The sequence below is a fragment of the Rattus norvegicus genome, chromosome X (assembly GCF_036323735.1).
Source record: "Rattus norvegicus strain BN/NHsdMcwi chromosome X, GRCr8, whole genome shotgun sequence".
Taxonomy (NCBI): domain Eukaryota; kingdom Metazoa; phylum Chordata; class Mammalia; order Rodentia; family Muridae; genus Rattus; species Rattus norvegicus.
The window spans coordinates 71153958-71175055 of NC_086039.1; the positions used below are offsets into that span (position 1 = coordinate 71153958).

Consider the following 21098-nt stretch of genomic DNA (forward strand, 5'->3'; position numbering starts at 1 on the left):
ATTTTTCTTCATTTTAAGTTTCTTTGAGACTAGGTCTCACTGGGCAGCCCTGACTGGTCTGGTAGAGTTTCACTTACCTCTGCCTCCGGAGTTCTTAGATTGAAGATGTGCACCACCACATCGGGCATGTTTATCCTTTCTTTTGGCCACCTTCATCATCTGGCTCTATGACAGAGGACCCTTTGGCTAGACCCATGGCCTCCAAAGCTGAGAGAGCGCATTCATATATTAGAGTATGGGAAGAAAATATTAGAATTTCTATGAACACTCATTTTAGCACATTTTAATTTCCATATTTTTCTGTTTTATCATTTCAAAAACCAATTAGCACAATATTACATGTACATAGTTTATATATAAATATACGTATCTTGGAGCACAGACTTAAAAATACTTGGAGACCATGGATGGTAGGACATAAATAAGCAGGCTGTTGGCAGCATGCTACAAATACACTGGGTTGGGCCAGCACAGATTTCTAGAGCAGAGTATTAGAGGTTGAATGCCTTGGGATTAAGGTGGGGATGGGGCAGCAGTGGGTGTAGACCCCCACAAGTCCTAGCACATCTGTTGATCTTCTTCACAAATGACCCTGCCTGTCCTATCCTTCTAGAAGATTTCCTTTTGCAAGGCTCTAGAGAAATTTTGACTCTACAGCTTGGTGTTTTACCATTGCCAGAGAGAAGTAAGTTAAGTAGGGAGAAAGACTGAGGTCCAGGGGCTACCTTGACACAGGCTGGTGTTTCTCCCATTGGTCTGTTCTCTGTAAGCAAAAGGGTGCCTTGAGAAGCGTGGGTGATGTACTTGTTGATCGCCATCAGTGCCCAGGACACCTGCTCCAAGTGTCTGAGCTGAGAGAACACTCAGGAAGCAATAAAGTCCATAGTTTCACTGACAAGATAGAAATTAAAGAAGGCCAGGAGAGGCCAGGGCTAGCCCAAGGTCATGGGGCATCCAGACACCGCTCTGTTTTGTGCTTGTTTTCTGCTTAGCCACTGTGATGAATGCCCACATATGACCCTGGCCTTCCTTGGTTCCTCCTCCTTGGCCTGCTACTTACAGCGCCAGTTCTCCAAAACTTTCTGGCTTTCCTACTGGGCCAGGAGTCAAACTCAAAATATTCCAAATCGCAATTCCACAACCTCCTGCCTTCACCAAACCCGCATTCTATATTCCTTCCCACTCCTTCTGTGGATGTTAATAATGTCTCTGTCCTTCCAGTTGTTTTGGCCTCAAATTACGAAGTATTCAAATTCTACTGAGTAAATGATACTAGATGCCAGGCACTTTAAAAAAAAAGTGTGCATCAATTTCTTAAGAGAGAGTGAGGTGGTGGTGGGGGAGATGTAGAAGACCTGCATGCCATAGCATGCATGTGGAGATTAGAGGACCCTTTCATGGAGTTAGCACACTCCTACCTTGGAAGTAGGCTTTGCGGTTGTAAAGCCACGCGGCATTTTTAGATTGCTCTTTCCACTCTGCAATTGAAGTTCAAGATGTGAGCTCTCAGCTTCTGCTCCAGTTGCCATCTGTGCCTTCCTGTCATGATGGTGTTGTTTTGGTTCTTTTGGTTTTTTTGTCTGTTTTGTTTTCTTGAGACAGGGTCTCACTATGTAGCTCTGGTTGGCTTGGTACTCTCTATAGATCAGGCTAGCCTTGGACTCACAGAGATCTGCCTGCTTCTGCCTCCTGAATACTGGGATCAAAGGCATGTACCACCATATTTGGCTTGGTGATAACTTCCTATGTCATTGGTACGAGAAGCCCAAATAAACCCTTCCTTCTATATAAGATGCCTTAGTCATGGTGTTTTATTGTAACAATAGAAAAGTGATTAATATACCAAGCTCAACCAGCAAACAGCTTTACTTTACTGACCCATCTCACTAGCCCTAGACTTTTTTATGCACAATTAACACTAACGAGTGCACACATTGACTAGGGTTCATAAAGTACGCATTCTATACTCACTCTCATTTCCCTGGCTTGAGAAGATGGGCAGAAAGACCAGGACTGCAGAGCCCTCCTACCTTTAGGTATATCGCAGATCATCCCTCCAATACCTCTGTGAATAGTTTAACCCAATTTACAGATACACATTATTTTCCTTGAACCAGCTAATTTAATTTTGCCTCAAATATCCAACAAATTGGGCTTTTTGACAAACTCAATTTTTCTTCTTGTTCTGAGAGCCTATTATATACTAGCATAAGAGTATAAGTACTAAATTTACAAAGATCATGCATGTATTTCTGTACTATTAGCTCCTACCCACTTGCAAAGGGCATGTCAGATTTTGTGGGACATTATACTTGGGGAAATTAGTGCGAAGGGAAGTCTGTTTCTACTAGGAAAGATAAAAAAAAAGGCTTCGAATCTAATGGGGCAGCATTTATACTAGACCCAAACTCTGTGGAGCAGAGTGGCTATGGAGGGGTACCTTCAGTTCTGGTGACAAGTCTCTGAGAAGACACTCCCAAAGTGTTTGGGTTGAGACTTGAGAAATTAGGCTGGCTTTTTATGAGTGCAGTTGAGAATGGAAGGAAAAATGTTCCTCTAGAAGGAGTAGAAATGGAGAAAACTTCATTGAGGCTGGAAGAAAATACCCTGCTTCAGGGTTGAGAACTATGTCTGTAGCCCACTGGGACAGAATCTCTCAGATGAGGGCTGAGCAAGCTTGCACACCACACACAAGCCCAAGGATAGGCTACTGGCAGATTGCTGGGGTCACAGTTGAGCTGTGTTTTGAAATTCAGGGTCTCCAATGAAACTTCATTCTGAAAGGCCCCACACCAAACTGAAGCATGCACAGGTCATGGCAGATGGGGCCAGTCATGTGACCCCCCCAACAAAACATACCCCTAGACTTAGTGTCAGCTAACTTGGGTCTATGACAGCCATTCAACTTTCTAGCTCAATATCAGCTCAATTTCTTTACCCTATTTTATTTTTCTCTCATCCTCTACTTAGACCTAACAGGCCAGGGCATTTCAGAAATGAGGACATGCCTAAAGTGACATGCTGGCTCTTGTCCCAGCTCTGGGGCTCCAGGTGGGGGTCTGGAGATAGCACTGACTCCTGCCCATTTCTCCACCTGTTCCCCCCCCCTCTCCTTACCATCCTTGAAGTATGGGGAATCTGCTGATGGGGTGGCAGACAACCTCAATCGCTTTCACTTTAGAGACGTAGTCCCCAGCATTGCTTTCAAGCCCCAGATTTCTCTGTCTCCCCTCTGCAGGTTTTTCTGAAGCATCAAGCGTGGTGGGGCTGGAGACGGAAGTTCTAGCCAAAGAGTAGGCCCTGCCTCTCCCTCTGACCCCTCCTCTCCAGACTTGGCTGCTCCTGGTTTGATGCAGTCTGAGCTTATGCCAGAAACTCCTCTCATTCCATGTGAAGACATTATGGAAGTGCACCCCCCCCCAGCACCTTTTCCATTTGTCTTTCTGTACCTCAGCTCAGCACATTAGCACATTGCACAGTGATCAGGGAAGTGGACCTTCCCGCTCTTCTCCACAGACAGCCACCTCAGACTAGGGGACCAGTCAGCAGAGCCACCATCACTCTGTGCATCCCAGATGTCCTTTCTGATAAGAAGAAGGGGTAAGAAGATTAGAGCATGTGGGACACGAGAAGCAGTGTGTGAAGTTTTAAGAGGACCCATCAGAAGGGAAGATAAGGGGAAGTCTGCAGGGCAGAGTGACCAGCTCCATGGTTCTGCTAATACTTAACTAGTTACTGGCAGGGTGGTCTCTGTTCACAGGCAGAAGCTCACTGACACATACTCTGTGCCAGGCACCCCAAGGCACAGCTTTAAACCACTCTCCTTCCACATAGTCTTTGAGGAAAGTTATGGGCACCACACTGGAAGGCCTCATGAACTTGTGGAGAAGTTCTAACACAGCTAGTGCTAAAAGTATTCAGATGGAGAGTGTGGGTAGGGAACAGGACTTTGGGAGCATAGTGGCATTATAGTTAAAGTTTGAGGAACTGCCTATAGGACTTGGGAGTCAGCCTTACAGGGGAAGCAATGAGAAGCAGATGTGGGGAGCACGTTTTAGCAAGCACTCACTGTGTCTGGTGTCGTGTAGATACAATACAATACAATGGTTCTTGAGAGTACTGATGGGACTAGTCCATGAATAGACTATGCTTTTCCCCACAATAAATACCTATATGCCTACAGTTTAATTTATAAATCGGGCACAGTCTGAATCTAACAACTATAAACACTAGTAAAACAGAACAGTAATGTACTATAATAAAGTTCTGCACTGTGGGTTCTCTGTCTCTCAACATATCTGGTTGTGCCATGATTCCTTTTGTAGTGATGATGTGAGATAACACTGAGCCCATGTGAGTGGTGTACATAGATGTAGATGACAACACCAGACTACTTAGGACCTGAAAATTTCTCAAGACGGCCCAATGTGCTGGCTCAGTCACTCCTGTAATCCCAGAACTTGGAGGCTGAGGCAGGAGGTCAGCTGTGAATAGTGAACCCCCACCCACCCACACACACAATTATTAAGAGAAATTATGGCAATGGGACTGATTGTGTGTCGAGAGATGATGAAAGTGGCTGGGCTATTTCATAGGTGAAGGTTTTTTAACCAAAGCATTTTGGAAGAGTTTGTGGCGGTTAGAAGCTGTTCTCTTCATTTTTCACGCCTGGTGATTCTGTTTACCCTCTTACCAAATGTAGGTCCTGTTGGGTTTGTCGATGCAGAAGAGTCCACTGAGGGCTTACCCTGAGGCTGAGAGTGTGTATATCAATGCTTGAGAAGTGGCATAATATTCACAAGGTCTTAGGCTGGGTCCCTAACACCTCAAAATCACCTGCTTTGGTTGGAATCCTCTCTTGTGAGTCAACATCTTCAACTCAGCTCGAAATGTAACAGCAGCTTCTTCACTGGCAGACAAACGGCCCTGAATTTTTTTTATATTTTTCAGCCCCAACCTATTCTTCCGTCTGTGGAACCAGCCCTTACTTGGGAAACATGGTTTGGTCTCACTTTCTCTTCCTAGCTCCCTCGCTGGGGTTTTCTTACAGGCTCCATGGTTCTGATGGCACACATTGCCAGCAACAGTTGGAACACGTTTTTCTGCTCAGGTCTTCCACCCACAAATTTCATTCCTTTTGCATGCACTTCTTCTTTCTTCACAGTTTTACAGATAGATTTGTTCTTATCATAGTCTTTGCAACCTTGGCACACAGCTCCTCTTTCCCTCATTAACTTGAGAACTTTCACTTCACGGAAGCTCCTGGTGGATTTTTTTTTTTTTTGAGGGAGATAAGAGAGAGAAAAGGAGAGGAGAGGGAGAGAGAGCGACTATGAATTAATAGTGAAAAATAGGGAAAGGATGTCAGCATGGCCTCGCTGGGAAGAGGAACAAATACAGTGGTCTACTGTACACACCCAAGTCCATCTTCAGGGTCCGAACATGAATTTTAGGTATAAATGTAAGGCAGGAGGTATACATAACTCTCCAAATTAGGTTTCTATTGTTTTGATAAAATACTGAACAATCCCAAGCTGAGGGAAAAAAGGGTCTCTTTGGCTTACACATCCCACTAAGAAGTAGAGAAGGAGCTGAAAAAGGAACAGACAAAGGAACCATAGAGGAATGCTGCTTACTGACTTACTCCTTATGGCTTGTTCAGACTGTTTTCTTATCCAGTCCAGGACCACCTTCCCAGGAATAGCACTTCCTCCAGTCTAGGGAACTCTCTCCACATCAATCATTAATCAAGAAAATGCCCCCCCCACACACACTTGCCCACAGACAACAGTGATGGAGGAACTTCCTCAAGTGAGGTTTCTCTTTCTAGGGGACTCTACATTGTTCGAAGTAGACAAACTAATCAACACAATAACTAGGTCAGTCCTGATCGGGATATGATCCCACCCATTACTGAATTCCAATGGTCTAGTTTCTGTCTATCCAGCAAGGAGTAGTTGTGAAAACTGTGATTTTTTTTTTCTGGGAGACAAGTTCTTCTGACTGACACCAGGACTTCCCCCCTCTCTACAGCATTCCAAATTCTTGGGGTTATCATTTCAATAACCTGATAGCCAAGGGTATGGGCACATGTGTCTCTTGAACATCTTTGCTGCAGCCAAGGTGATGATATAGAGATCTTGGCCAAGCTGCCTCCTCTCTCTTTAGCCTCTATTTGCACATCTGCAGACTGAATTCAGGTAGTACTTTGTGAGGAAACTCTGTGATGATTAACTTGTTTGGTACTCAGGGAGGTTAGAAGAGGGCGTTAGATCCCCTGGAACTGGAGTGACAGACAGTTGTGAACCACCACGTGGGTGCCAGGAATTAAACCTGGGTCTTCTGCCAGAGCAGCAACTGCTCTTAAACACTGAGCCATCTCTCCAGCCCCATAAGTCAACTTTTGACCAGAGCAATGAGGGCACAGGTGTGTCCAGTTTGTGACCATTCATTCATTCATTCCCCATCCCTTCTTGCCATCTTCTCTCTGAACATTTCCCAAACCCACCTTTTCTTGCCTCTTCATCTCCTTGAGGGTATAACCTAGATGCCTATGTATACAAGCCAACTGCCTTTTATTGTTTCAACATCCAAAATATCCCACACTCTGAGATCATCTCCCAGGGTCACAGCTGTCTTTCTAGGTTTCTCTGAACTTTACTTTAGTCCCACTTTTACAATTTGAACCTTCCAAGACTCATACTTAGGACCTAGCATAAAGAAATAGAAGAGCAAGAACCAAATGTCCCCCCAAACTTCAGTTAGCCACTTAGCACCTTCAATACCAGGCTTATGAATCACCATGATTTACTAAAACCATATTCATAAATGTGTTTCCCCACACTTCACTCCCAGCTGCTCTGGGGCTACTTCAAGGCTGTATTTTACTTTCATGTTGGTCCCATTGGAGACTTGTCACATTCCACAGTGAGCTGCAAAGCCCAAGTAGGGTCCCACCATCTTGCAGTTTCTCCCTCACTACACCAGGACAGCTGGTCAGTAGTCTGAGGGATATTTGTGAGTTTGTTAAAGATTGAAGAGACCCTTGACAGCTGGGTCCCTGGAGCTTGCAGTCCCTGCCCTTTCCTTTTCTGTGTCTAGCCAACTTGTCATCCTCTATGACCCAGTCCACATGTGGTCTCCTCTGGGAAGTACCCCCCCCCCCCAGCCCTCCGGACAGAAGCAGGTTTTTTTCTGATTCGCATTTAACATTGTCTCTGTATTGTCTTTTGATGTGTCAGTCACCCCTCCTAGAAGGTGACTTATGTCACTTGCTCCTACCACCAGCACAGGGCTTAGGCGGAGCAGATCCCTAGGAATTGTTGACAGAGTGCCTAAATGACAGGTGGATGGAGGTGGGGGTGGGGCGGTGGATGGATGCGTGAATGGATCTCATTTTAGACCTCTTGTTCCCAAATCAGAAAGCTCTGACCCACACCCACAATGCTCTGTGGCTGTGATTATGACAGACAGTCCCCCCTGTCCCAGTGTCTGATGACATCAGCACTGAACAGTCTTACTACTCGCCTAAGTGAAGCCACTCGGCTTTCTGGCTCCAGTAGACTCGATTCCAGGACCAATGGCTCTAGCTTACTGCCTGGCTCTTGAGGCTGGAACAGGCTGCTGAGCAAGCACCACCTGCCCCTTGTCACTTATCCCACAGGGCTGCAGCACTCGCTACAGTCTGCTGCATATGTGTGTGTGAGAGCGCGCGCATGCGGAGCGCGCATGGATTTTCTGTGGGACATGAAAAGAGCCTTCTCATTGGCTGCCGAGGGTCCCAGTTCCAGTCTGTGAATCTCTGGGCTGCTGGCTCTGCCCTCCCATGGGAAGGCAAAGCAGGCAAGGGAGGGGAAAGTGGAGTGAGGCTTCAGGTGTGTCTGACAAGGAAGCAGGTACGCCTGGTGGCCACATTGAGCATTCCAGAGGCGTCTGGATGTGCTAGCGCCAAGCCTGCAGCCTGGAAGCCTCGTGCTCTGCCCAAATTTCTTCAGGTTTCTCTTAGGACTGGAGCCCAGAACCCACTGGCAGCTGTCACAGAACTGGATCCGTCCCCCAGTGGAACAGGGAGCTGTATCACTTAGAATTCCTGGGTAGCACATTCCTTCACTGGTCCTTGTCATACTCATGGATGAGGCTCTGTTATTGGCCCCTCGCTCCTGCAAGCTTCTGCAGATCCAGAGAGCAAGCGGCAGCAGGAATGACAGCTCTGAGAGCAGAGGCAGCCAGGGACAGTAAGGGCAAACGAGTCGGGTCCCGGGGGTTGCGGGGGCTGGCCCCATGTGCAGACTCTGATGAGGTGGGGGTTGCACTCAGGGTTTGCTAGGGTTCTTTTTTGGAACCTGGGCTGCTAGACCTGACAGGAGAGCTGAGCAAGGGGGAGGGGATAGAGAGGGAGGAAGGGATTGAGGGAGGAGAGAGAGGGAGAGAGGGAGAGAGAGAGAGAGAGAGAGAGAGAGAGAGAGAGAGAGAGAGAGAGAGAGAGAGAGAGCGCCCTAGCAGGCGCTGGTCCAAGTAAGAGGTTCAGATCTGGACAATACTGTGCCAAGGGCACAAGTGGGATTTGGAAGAGCCATGTGTGTAAGAAGCAAAGCTGAGGTGATGTAAGCACCTGGGGAGGAGCACAGGTCGAGGAGGAGGAAGAGGAGAAGAGAAAGAAGAAGGAGGAGGAGGAGGAGGAGGAGGAGGAGGAGGAGGAGGAGGGTGGAGAAGGCGGCGCGGCACGGCGCGGCGCGGCGCGGCAGCCGCGGTGGCTGCCAGTCCAGAACAGAATGATGGGCAACTCTCACCACAAGCAACCGAGGAGTAAGAGCCAAAGCAGCAGGATGCATTCAGCAACAGGTACTCTCTTTCCTTCCCTCCTTTTCCCCGGGCTTCTCTAGCCAGGGCCTCCCTGGCTCACAGGGCCCCTGACCCTTGGTGTGACTTGCAGGGGCTGGCAGGGGGGCGGGGAGGAAGCCTGAGGGAGATGCGGGTGAACTCCCAGCTCCCCTGCTCCAGTGCCAGGCTGAATTGCATAAGTCTGGGCTCCCTGAGCTGGCTCCTTCACCAGCAACTCTATGTAGCCTCTGGAGGATGGCTGGAGCACCAGCTACTGAAGTTTATTGCTAGCACAGTGCTTTCTCCCTGGAGCCATGCACAGCTTACCCTTCAGGAGTCTCCTTTGTTATTCAAACCTCCGGCTCTCCCAGCCCCCAGCCCCGCCCCACACGTGTACACCTACACCTCTCAGGGCTCCACCTCGGCTGCCGCCTGCTCAGAGTAAGCCAGATGAAGCTGTTTCTTGCTGTGTAATGCCCTGCCCCCCACCTCCCCGCCCCAGCCCTGACTGAGCTCCTCTGGCTGCATGGACAGCTCGGAGTCTGTTGTCCTCCTACTTTCATTGTGCTCTTGTTTGCCCTCCGTGCCCCTCCAGAGGTGGACTCAAGCGTGCTGGCATAGTTTCTCCCAACAACTTCTTCCTAAATGCTCACAGTGTGGAGATTAGGGTCTGGAGACAACTTTTGGTAGCTTGCCTTTGTAAGGCACTGCAAGAGCACTGTGCAAGGAAGCAACCACTCTTGTCCTATTCATACCAACTTAACTTTTATCCCCTTCCCTCTTTTGGAAACCTAGGCCTCAGACATTCCAGGAAAGTGCACTACCACTGATCTGCATCCGCAGTCCTCCTCTCTTGGCAGCACCCCATTTCTCTCCCCCTTCACACAGAGTCCCAGGGGAGCCCAGAGTTCCTTCTGCCCATTTGGGAAGCTTTCATCCCACTATCCAGGTCAATTCGAAGGAAAGAGAAGATTCTGCCAAGTGGAACTTAAGTTTACTGTAGAAAGCAGCAGATGGGTCAGTGCCCTTCTGAAAGCATGTCATGTTCAGACACAGAGGATGCGATGCCTATCTGTTTCTGGGATTCTGCTGGCCATGCATGTAAGGGGAGTTGTTCAAGGCTAGCCATAGTAGCAGCTCTAGAAGAGGAGGATCTCATAGCGTTTTTTCGGGGAACAGCTGCAAGAAGGTCACTAGGGATGTTCTGGTGAGCTCTACTCCCGGGGCCTGCTAGGAAGAGTATTGCTTTGGACTTCTGGGTAGGCAGAATTGGCTCCTTTGACGGACTAAGTCAAGGGCAAGATTCTGAGTACTGGAGTTTCTTTGTAATATTCTCAGAATACACACTTTTAAGGCTACTATTAGCAGATAAATGGTCCAGCACCACCAGATAGCATCTCCTTCTCGGCCATGGAGATGCTGGCATAACACAGAGATGCTTTGCACAGCTTTGTTCAAGAACTGGAGGGTAGCTTTCTATTGCTAGTGTTGGAAATTTGGGCAGTTACTGGCTATTGTTTCATTTCTTAGCTGTTGTTATACGTTTTCAATGCCTGCCCCAACCTAGAGTCATCCTGGAGAGTGTAGCCATTAGAGAGGCCTCTGACAGCATGAGAAGGCCTCCTCATGTCCACTTCTTCCTCCCTAATACCTTCCACCTCTTAACCTAGCACCATGCCTGCCCACTTACTATCTTTACTCAGCCCCAGAAGCTTCCAGGAAAAACTCACTCCCATTGGGCAGGCCAAAAGAGTTAATGTTCCATTCCCCATCCCTTGCAGTATACAGCCTCATGGTCTGGTCAAAGAGAGAGAAAGGAGCACCTGTGCTCCTCCCCAGGTGCTTACATCACCTCAGCTTTGCTTCTTACACACATGGCTCTTCCAAATCCCACTTGTGCCCTTGGCACAGTATTGTCCAGATCTGAACCTATGCTCTCAGAGAAAAGCCAAGACCCTACCTATGGGAAGTCTTTCAGTGACCAGGAAAGATTTTTGTCTGGGGAAAAACCCTTCCTTCTTTCTCCCATCACGAAACGCAAATGTCTCATCCTCAGGATTCTCTTAGCCCTGCCTCTCCTCTCTCTTATCAGTCTGGACTACCCTGATAACACTTCTGTACAGTTGACCTCTGCACCGCTGTCTGCTGCCAAGACTAAGCGTAACCCACTGCTCTAGCCCCAGCCTAATGTCCCACGAAGTATTCCACACCCAGCTGAACACGGCTTGCCCCATCCTTTACCTTCTTGCTCCTCTTTCTTCTGTCCTTCTAGGAACCCAAATTAAGAACCTAGGAGTTAACCTCCATTCTACTCTCTCCTTGATCTCACACAGTTTTTATCTGTGCATCCACCCAACCCTCTACCCAACAGTTATTTGTTGCTAAGGCTTCCTCTGAGACATAGCCCCTGCTCCTCTTGCCCAATGCCAGTGTCCACTCTTACCTGTTCTAGAACTCATTCCTGGTCTCTGCCTCTGACCCTTTTCCTAGCTTACCTAACAGCCACCGTAGTGTTCATCCCTGCTTTGTTCATACTGCACTGTTCATAGTGTTCATACTTTCTTGCTTTGAGTCCGAACCTTGCTGACTTGGGATGGGAGTATCAAGGTTGTCTCCCTGCTGTGGAGGTAGATTCCAAGTGGCCCTGGGATTACTGTAGATGGTGGAGAGGAAACGTCTTACCTTTCAGTTCTGTATGTATTTTAATGCCCATTAGAAAAGTCTACATAGTGTATGAAACCCATGGTTTCTCAGAGTTTTTGTTAGGGTAAGGTTAAGTGCCTTGAAAGTGAGACTCTTTGGATAAAATGATTAATAGTATTCTTACTGCGTGGAAAAGGCAAAAGTTGAAAACTGGAAAAACAGTGCTTGAAGTCTGTGGAGGTGGGAAGGCTTTCTGGGAGAAAGTGTATGTTCCTTTCGTGATTTCCATTACTGGGCCCTGCCTGCTTCACCAACCTCATCTGCTGTGACTTCTTAACCTAAATTTGATGATCCAGTCACATCGAATGGCTTCTTCTTTTCCAAAATCACCCGTTCACCACTTCTGCGATTTGCTAAATGTGTTTTCCTCTGCCTGAGGCATATCTTCCATCCTCTGTCATGTTCTGGCAACTTCCTCTTTGTCCTTCAAAACCCTCATCCAGTGTCATCTTCTTTGGAAACTTCCTCATGTAGTCTCCTTCCTTGCTCCTTTGTGCATGTTTGATCTAGTCTTCATAATCTTGCCAGTGTGGACACTGCTACTTTTGTATTATTTTTGAAATACAATTCGAATTCATTTTGCAGTCAAGACTGGTCACGAACTCCTGCTCTTCCTGCTTTAGCTTCCCTGGTGCTGAGATGAGAGGTGTATGGCACTACAACTTGGGACTGGGGTTGCTGTTCATTCATTTACTTAATACAGTGCTGGGGGTTGAACACAGGGCCTTTTGCATACTAGGCAAGTGGCTGTACCCTTGACGTCCTCTCCTGGTGCTGTAGTTGTCATTGCATGCTGAAATTGATTTCAAAGACTGCACATCTGGAAGGATGAGAGAGAGCCTGTGACTGGATCTCCTGGCTTTCTTGTCCATGAACCTGCAAGTCAGTCACTTATGTTACTTGTATCTTTTGGTTGCAAACAGTCTGGGATCCTTACAGGGGACTCTTAGAAGCACTTGCAGGAAGTTGTGAGAATGCACTGTAAGCTAGCATGGAAAGTCTTTTCAAAGTTGAAGTTGCTCTTCAAAAAGGGGGGAGGGGAGTAATGATTGCAGAGTGGGGAACACTCCCAAGCTGGGAGCAGAAATGGGCCCTGCATGTTTGAGAGAACACCAGGGACAGTCACTAAGCTCAGCAGTTGCTACAACTGGATGGGGACAGGCAGCCGCCTAGTAGAAGAGGTGGGGTAGGGCAAGACAGCAGCAGCATGTGGAAACCTTATGCAGGGCCTTAGAACATGGTAGGCTGCTTTGAGGGAGAAACCTTGTCTGCCAGCTTCACATCCTAGAAATGATTTCCTCACCAGCTTTCAAGCCTGTCACTTCTTGAGCAAATGTTATTGTGTATGTGGTGTGGTAGTTAATGTGTGCTTGTGGCCCAGTTGCTACCTAGCATATGCCTAGCTTTCTGTGTAGTGCCTTGCAGACAAGGGAGAGGGACCTTGCATTCGAGGTACACCTATAGCATGCTAACCCTACTTAACCCCACGAACGACCGCCAGGGATGGATTATTGATGCCATTTTACAGATTAGGAAGTGAGAACCAAAGGGAGGGCTGTTCCACACTCTGGTAACAAGGACAGTGTAGAAGAAAAACTTGAGCTTAAGTCTGTCTGCCTTTCAAACTTGAACCTATTATGGCATGTCACGTGCTTCTCAGCATCTTTGCTGTGGCAGGAGTTAGTAACCCTGGAGACTGGGTGCTGTGGAAGGAGGAGACCATGGCTCTGTTCTGGTAGGATGAGCAAATCTCTATAGCAACAAAGATTGCAATGCCCAGCTTAGTAGAAGTCCCACCATATGTCTGTTTGATAGCGTGTTTGTATTGTTGGAATAATTGAACTCATGAGGCTCTGTGTTGAGCCCAGAAGCTAGAGCAGGGGATGCCTGAGTATCAAGAAACTGAGTGTCTTGGATGTAGCCTAAATCAGGTGTTTAGAGCGGTCTAGAGATAACTGCTACCAAATTGGCTTCCAGCATCCCCTCCCGACAGGTGTGCTGCGGTGAGCAAGGTGGCCGACATTTCAGGTTGAAAATGTGTGCACTGTTCTCTCATTCTCTTCTTTGTACTGAAACAATATGAGGGGATCATTTGATTCCATTTTCAGGGCATTTTTATAGTTGACCTGGCCCTTTCATAGTCACAACTTTATTGAATTTGACAACGTCCTTGCTGTCATTAAGATGGAGGCTAAATGACAAGACACTTAGAAGGAAGTCGAATTACACCTCCTCTGCGGGCCTTCTTCCTAAAGACATATATCCCAACCAGACTTAAAGATTCCAGGGAATGGGGGTTGGGGATTTAGCTCAGTGGTAGAGTGCTTGCCTAGCAAGCACAAGGCCCTGGGTTCGGTCCCCAGCTCCGAAAAAAAGAACCAAAAAAAAAAAAAAAAGATTCCAGGGAATGATTTTATTTAATGCGTGGAATGAGTTAAAATTCTAGGCCAGTGAACAAAAATATTTCCAAGCGTTCCTTGCCTCCAATAGCTGCAGATAACCTTCCAGCAGAGGTGTGGGCCTGAGAGGTCCAGGCCCATCATGGCGTGCACATCATATTACTTACTTTTGCATATCTGTGACCAAAATACCCAAGGGAAGAGTTCTTTTAAAAGATAAAAACCTTCACCATTTCAGAGGGCCCAATGCATGGGTTGTCATGTTAGAATATGGTGACAGAAACAGGTAGGGAGCCAGTTTTCCAACTATGGGCAACAGGACGAAGAGCATGAAGAAGGGACTAGGTGGGGACCAAATAGAACCATCCTCCCTAAACCCAGGAACCCCCTCCTAAAGTTTCTGCCACTTTACTAAACAGCACTACCAGCTATAGACAGAACAAAACACACAAGCCTACTGGGGACATGGCATAATCAAATGATGATACCCACATTTCCTGGGCCAAAAATGGAAGGAAGCTAAAGAAAGTATTAGAAAAATAACAACAAAACATGGTGACCATTGTAATGTCAAATTACAGGAAAAATTACTAAATTTAGAGCTGAAATATGGTTGTGTGAGAACTGATTTAAAAAACTATTGAGCAACAAGAACAATGCTTATTAAAAAAATAAAACATGGGGGAGAGGGAGAAATGCTATAAATATAACCTCAAGAATAAAAAGTTAAAACTCTGGAACATAAAAATACAAAACCGTCTCTGCATGTGGTCAAGAGTGGGAACAGAGAGGCGAAGAAACGCAAACTTGATTGATGTACAATGCGGGGTGGGTGAATCTTCCTTTAACAGATTTCCATTAATACTGTTACATGGCTTGTGCAAAGAACAATGCAAACCATTAACACACAGAGCAATCACACTGGCAAGTCACAAGGACAGACCAAATCATATTTTCCTGAGCTAGCATAAGCAACTAAAAGATGTCACACCAAATCAGGTGTCTTTTGAGGTGGGACGGGGCGTGTGGTGGAATTAGTGAAGACAGCCCAGGTTTGAATGGAAGCCCAGGTTCTTATGCATCTTTAGAGGACGTTGTTTATTTCAGCCCTCATATGCTTAGTTTCTTTACCGATGATGTAAAGATAAGAATAAAACAACCAAGCCAGGTGGTAGTGGTGAGCACCTTTAGTCCCAGCACTTGGGAGGCAGAGGCAGGTGTACCTCTGTGAGTTCAAAGCCAACCTGGTCTATAAAGCAAGTTCCAAAACAGCTAAGGCTACACTGAAAAAAACCCTGTCTCAAAAAACAAACAAACAAACAAAGAAAACCCACCTTACAGGTTTGTGGTAAAGAACACATGATCCAAGGTGTTTTAAAGGATCTTTTAAGGTATCAAATGTTGAACAGTGTAAAGCAGTGGTTCTCATCCTGTGGGTCTCAGCCCCTTTGGGTTTCAAATGACCCTTTCACAGGGGTTGAATATCACAGGTATCCTGCATATAAGATATTTACATTATGATTCATAACAGTAGCAAAACTACAGCTATGAAATAGCAATGGAATAATTTTATGGTTGGGGTCACCACAACATGAGGAACTGTATTAAAGGGTCACAGCATTAGAAAGAATGAGAACCACTTATGTAAAGCCTTACACCCCCCCCCACACACACACACAGAAAAGGTACTAGATGGTTTGGATATGTTTTAAATGTGCCATCCGAAGGTGCATGTGCTGGAAACCTGGGCTTCAGTGTGGCCATGCTGAGATAATAGAAATGAGATGGGGACTACTGTAGTTCTCTTGAGATCGCAGTTAGATCCGACGAGAGCAAACTGTTATATAGGATCAGATTTGACCTATGAATCCTTCAGATTTCCTGCCTCACCACATGATCTAACCTTCTCTCTCATGAGGCCTTTGGCCATGCTGCGATGTAGCTAAAGAGGCCCTCCCCTAAGGCCACATAGATGAGACCGTCTAATCTTAGATTTTCAGCTTCCAAAGTTGTAAGTTAAATAAACTCTTTTTTTAAAGCAGTATCCGCTTTTCGGTACTTTGTAGTAGCTACTGAAAACAGATTAATACAGCTACTGTTTCCCACTGTGCCTCTCTATTGACCCCAAAGCTATTCTGGGCCCAATGCTGCTAGTGGCTTCAGATGGTGGGTTCCTTGTCTCCTGTGAACACTGTAAGCGCCACTGAAGTTCGGTTGAGTAAGTGAAGCTTTCTAGTTTTAGTCTTAAAGGAAAGTCATATGGAATATGTTAGGATGAGTTTTTTTCCCTTCCTTTTCTGAAATGCTTAAAATCTATGGAGAGAAGTTTAGAGTAATTGTTGAAGGACATAATGAATTGAAGACTTCCTCAGTCGATTGCATCCCAAGTCAGACTTGATCAGTTCTGGATCGTGTGTCTTTTGGCAGGTGACTGAATCCTCAGAGTTTCCATGGCCTGCCTGGTCAGAGTACCTCCCTTGGAGGATAGTAGTAAGGAGGAGACGGGGTACTGCTTAAAACTCAGCTGCAGTGTAGGAAGCACTGTGTCTAAGACTCCCAGAGTAGAAAGGGTCTCCAGGATTTCCCTGAGTTCCATAAGGGAGTCTTGGAGGGGCATAGAGTGTGTCTACGATCATGACTATCTTATTTATTTATTTATTTATTTATTTATTTATTTATTTATTTATTTATTTTAACATGTCGTGCAGATGTATATTATATGCTGAGCACACACCCACACCTGCCCTTCCTTTTCTATTGCTACCTCCCCTGAGTTTGTCCCGTCATTCCTTAGACAATTTTACTTTTGCTTCCATACAATATAGATGTATTTGATTTCATGTGTATGTAAAAAAAAATGAGAACCACAAATGAGAGAAAACTGACTATCTGTCTTTCTGAGAATGGCTAAACTTGCTTAATGTGATTATCTCTAGTTGCATCCATTTTTTTTCTTACAAATGACATAACTTTGATCTTTATGGCTGAGAAAAACCCCAGTCATTGTGTCTATATCCCACATTTTCCTCCCCTCCTATAACTCAGCTGTTGTGAGCAGTACCGCAGTAGACATTGTTGTGTAAATATGTGTCTTTAAATAACTGCGTTTGGCACTGGCGATGGAAGTCAGGCTTGTGCATGCTGGGCAAACAGTCCTCTCTGAGCCCCACCTCATGGTTATCACATATTTGCATGTCAACATTGAAGTGTCTTCCATGGGGAAAAAAACCCAGACATTTTGTCTCTTACTATGTTGGAGCCCATGCATATTATTTCATTTTGTTGTGTTTATTGAAGAACAGGGAAATCCAGATATTTTAATAAAAATGAGGTATATGGTTGAAAACTATTCATCTTCCATAAACCTTTCATTTTTAAAGATTCACAGAACCGAGGTGACATTGCCAAGGTCACTCAGCTACAGATGTTAAAACAGGCAACAGTTCAGCTGCTCCTTTACTGCTCCCGACCCTGCATCGCAGGAGTTGTCCTTTTGACCTCTGGGAGAAGCTGAAGTGTTGCAGACACGTTGGGCCACATAGCCACGGTGTGTAACCACACTGGAGAAACTAGACAGGGCTCTCACACTGAAAAGGTGATACTTGAGATGACAAGCAGGTCCCTGGTGAGAGATCTTACATGCTGATAGGTCAGCTCTTTGTCACCCTTGGGCAGTATGATTTGGGCTGGTTCAGCCTTCTAAGTACTATCTGTGGCCCTATGGAGTACTTGCGCTTCGGAGGCAATCTTCATTTCTCTCGGCAGCAGATTTCTTATTTCAGAAGTTCGTCTCCTGCCCAATTCTCCACAAACACAGATGGAGGGGTGTGGGGTCCTAGGCATGTTTTGTTCCCTGTTACTTACAAGTGTCCTGTTGCTGATATTGGGGAGAGTGGCACAGGGCCATCTAGGGAAATTCCTTATAGGGTTAGGACAGGGTGAACCATGCTATTTACGGCTTGTTTCAGAAAGGCTATGCCATTGCCTTGGCCACACTGGAAGTGAGAGATACCCACCATCCAGCATCCTTCACAGTGCTTTGACTTCGTGCGGGTGAGCAAGGAAGATGTCTGAGCTGTCCTCAGTCTGGCTGAAGGCACTTGGGCTTCGGAGAACCTGCTCCTGCTGCTTTCTGGCTTGGAGATTTCTGGCTCCCTCAGCCATTTTTCCACTGGGCTTCTGTTCTTACCTCATGGCTGCACACTGTTGCTTCCACCCTCTCCCTGCCAGACTCTTGACTTTGGGTTTATCCTTAGTTCTTGCCTCTTCTCTGGAGACATCAGGGCCGGACCTGGGGGGACAGGGTTGTGCCCAGAGCAAGGAGCAAGGGTACAAAAGTTGAGGTCTGTCTGGGTGCCAACCCAAAGGACAATTGTAATCCATGGAACCCAGAGTCACACTGCTGGATCTGGGGATGAAGGTGGCTCTTCATTCCCACCATTATCAGGATTCCAACCTCCAAGACAAAGTCTGTGTTATAGAAACTTCCACACACCATTTCTCTAGCCAGGGAACAACGGTTTACCCTGACACCAGCCAAATTCTAAGCAGGAGCGGAGTGGGGGCAACATGCAAATATTGACTGGGATTTTAGTCCTTAGCTTCTTCAAGTGTTCAACAATATTTCTCTAGTGACATGGGATGGTGACTCCTGTCACACCAAGAGCAGCCGACTGCATCCCCGGAGGACCGGGAGTGAGAAGCAGCTGCAGAGGGATGGAAGATGATAAACTAAGGCTTGTGCAGGGCAGGTCAGAGGTCACAGCCAGTGGGAGCCAAAAGTAAGGCCAACAACACTTTAAAAGGACAGCTTTCCTGAACTTTCGGGAGAGGTCTAGACTATAGATGAGATAAGGCCCTAGGAGGAGCCTTGGGAAACATAGGCCAGCACAGGAAGGGCCTGCCGTGAGCCAGGCAGTATTTTGCAGATATTGGCTCAGTCCACACAATACCTGCACAGTATGTGTGTTTTTATTATCTTAAAACGGGGAACATATAGATTAGAAACCGTGCTTTGTATAACTAATCTATAGAGGCCTACAGAAGTTAAGTAACTTGTCTAAGAGCAATAAAGGAAGAGGCTGAGGATTTGGGCCTGTGTGGCAGGCCTTCCAAGTCTGTCGTCTTAGCACCTATAAAAATCCACCCATGTGAGGGAAGTAAAATGCTCACCCAGCTTTGCCTCTGGGATGGCTACGCTTTTACATCGGATTTCAGTATCTCCCAAGAATTCCCCTAGTTGGACTTAGAGACATAACATGTCATCCCAGCACTTAGAAGGATCATGAGCTTGAAGTCAGCTTGGGCTACATAAGACACTGTCTGGGAAAAAAAATGTTTTGTGATGGTTCTTAACCTGGGGAGATTTCAAAAGAACTGTACCTGGGCTCCACCCTTCAGAAGTCTTGATCTTATTGGTCTCATAGAAAGCACAGCATGCAGGGAGAAGGGAAAGGGTAGACCAGCAGGCTTCACAGAAATACCTCAAACACTCCTGACAAGCACCTGACAGCCATCTGCAGCTTGGCTTATCTATCTACCTGTGACTGTGTAGCCTTTTCCTCTCTAGCAACAACCAGATTTCCTGAGAGATATCCCCAATCCTCTTCCCTTTCCTTCTTTAACCTGCTGCAGTGTGGCCTCTACAAAGCCACCTTTGCCAAGTTCTCCCCCTCAGTGTTGCTGAAGTGAATATCACCTGGCGATGTTACTCTTAAATGTAGTTCCTTAGTCTTTTTTACAATGACTTTAAAAAAAACATGTGTTAGAGATCGGTCCTGAAGTTAGGAGCCCCAGAAACTCCTGACTCTGTGCTGAGTTGAAAATCTTAATACAGGTAATTCCACACACCCACCTCCAGCCTTCAAACTGCATGCTCATTTTGGTGTCCCTGGCAGAAACAGATGAACATCCAGCTCATGCTGGGTCTCCTCCCACACTGTGGGCAAGAACCAGTCAGACATCTCCTCTAATTAGAAAATGGTTAGTGGGGCACAGGCTCAATCCCTGGCCCATACTCATTTCAGCAATAGAGTGATTTAGCCATTTAGTACTGGGGAACAAAGGAGTCTGTTTGTAATCGGCTCCTGGCCCACATGTCTTGTTTTTGTGTCCTTGTCTTCTAAGCGCACAGAAACAAATGTGAACAAGTTGTGTTCTCAGTACTTAAAAGCCAGCAACTCTTTCATGCTTTGTGCTCCAGGAAACAGGCTTTGCTAGAATCTGTGATGTGCTGTATGATGGAGGTCACCAATGATGGTTGGCAGTCTTCTCCTGATTCCACAGAGTGGCATTGGATTCCAAGTCCTATTGTCCTCTGGCACAAGTACCTTAGGGAGAGCCCCTGTCTCTAGGTGAGCTTCATTCGCTTTCCTAAGACCTGCCATCTAGGATGCTGTACATTGGAGAGTCCAGATTGCTGTAGGGTCCTTGCTAAGAGCTGGAGAAACTGAATTGAGTTACACCCAGCTATAGTTTACAGACTTGTTCCAGGCCAAGAGGGAAAGCGTGTGTGCTTAAGAGACTTGCAAAAAACAGGGCCTATCTCTGTGCACGTCTCTCCTCTGGGAAGGAAGGGGCCTGCATGGTGACAATAGACCAGGGCGCTGACTCAGACAGCCAGTTCCTGTTCATTTCCCCTCTCAGCGGGACAGCCGCTGAGCAGGAGGTCAGCCCTCCATGAGGCTGGGACTCAGCCTCTGGCTGAGAGCTTAGATCCTAACCTAGAGAAAGATAAACCTGACTCACAGACAGCTCCCTTCACTGTCCATCAGCTGTGTCTGGGGCGAACAGGACCATTGAGGTCATAGGTGGAGAGCCAGGGGTTTGAAAAGAGAAAGGCGAAAGTCCCATTTTGAATCCAGGATTGCTTTTCCTGGACTGGACTGCCCAGGAACTTCACTGGGCAATGTGATTAATAGGGACAAACTGACACAGCCGGAGTGCTGGGAACTGGCTAAGGACGTGACCCTCGGTTCTCTACTGAGGAACCTAGGGACAGGTTTGGAGTCACGTGGAGCCCCTGGGCTCTGGGCTCCCAGAGTGAGTCTGGCACACAGTTCTCTGTTGTGTGAGAATTGGCTGGAAGTGGATCCTTGGGTTTCCACACCACTACGATGGAGAGAGGAGAGTCTCTTACCCTCTTCTGGAGCCGGGGAGGTGAGTTGTTGGGAAAGG

At 46.7% G+C, this 21098-nt stretch overlaps 1 protein-coding gene across 9 annotated transcripts in view; it reads left to right on the plus strand.

The window, feature by feature from the left end:
- Positions 1-21098, plus strand: part of Nhsl2 (NHS-like 2) — a 239488-nt gene that overhangs the window by 144018 nt on the left and 74372 nt on the right. For 3 of the 9 annotated variants that reach the window (XM_017602318.3, XM_039100213.2, XM_039100214.2), the window contains exon 1: positions 10763-21080. The exons of 4 other annotated variants lie outside the window; for them this stretch is intronic. In XM_017602318.3, the coding sequence (XP_017457807.1) occupies positions 21038-21080 (43 nt within the window). In that variant the 5' untranslated portion in view covers positions 10763-21037. Of the gene's footprint in view, positions 1-8718; positions 8842-10762; positions 21081-21098 lie in introns of those variants that run through there. 2 more of the 9 variants (XM_063280446.1, XM_063280447.1) reach the window with 1 other exon arrangement.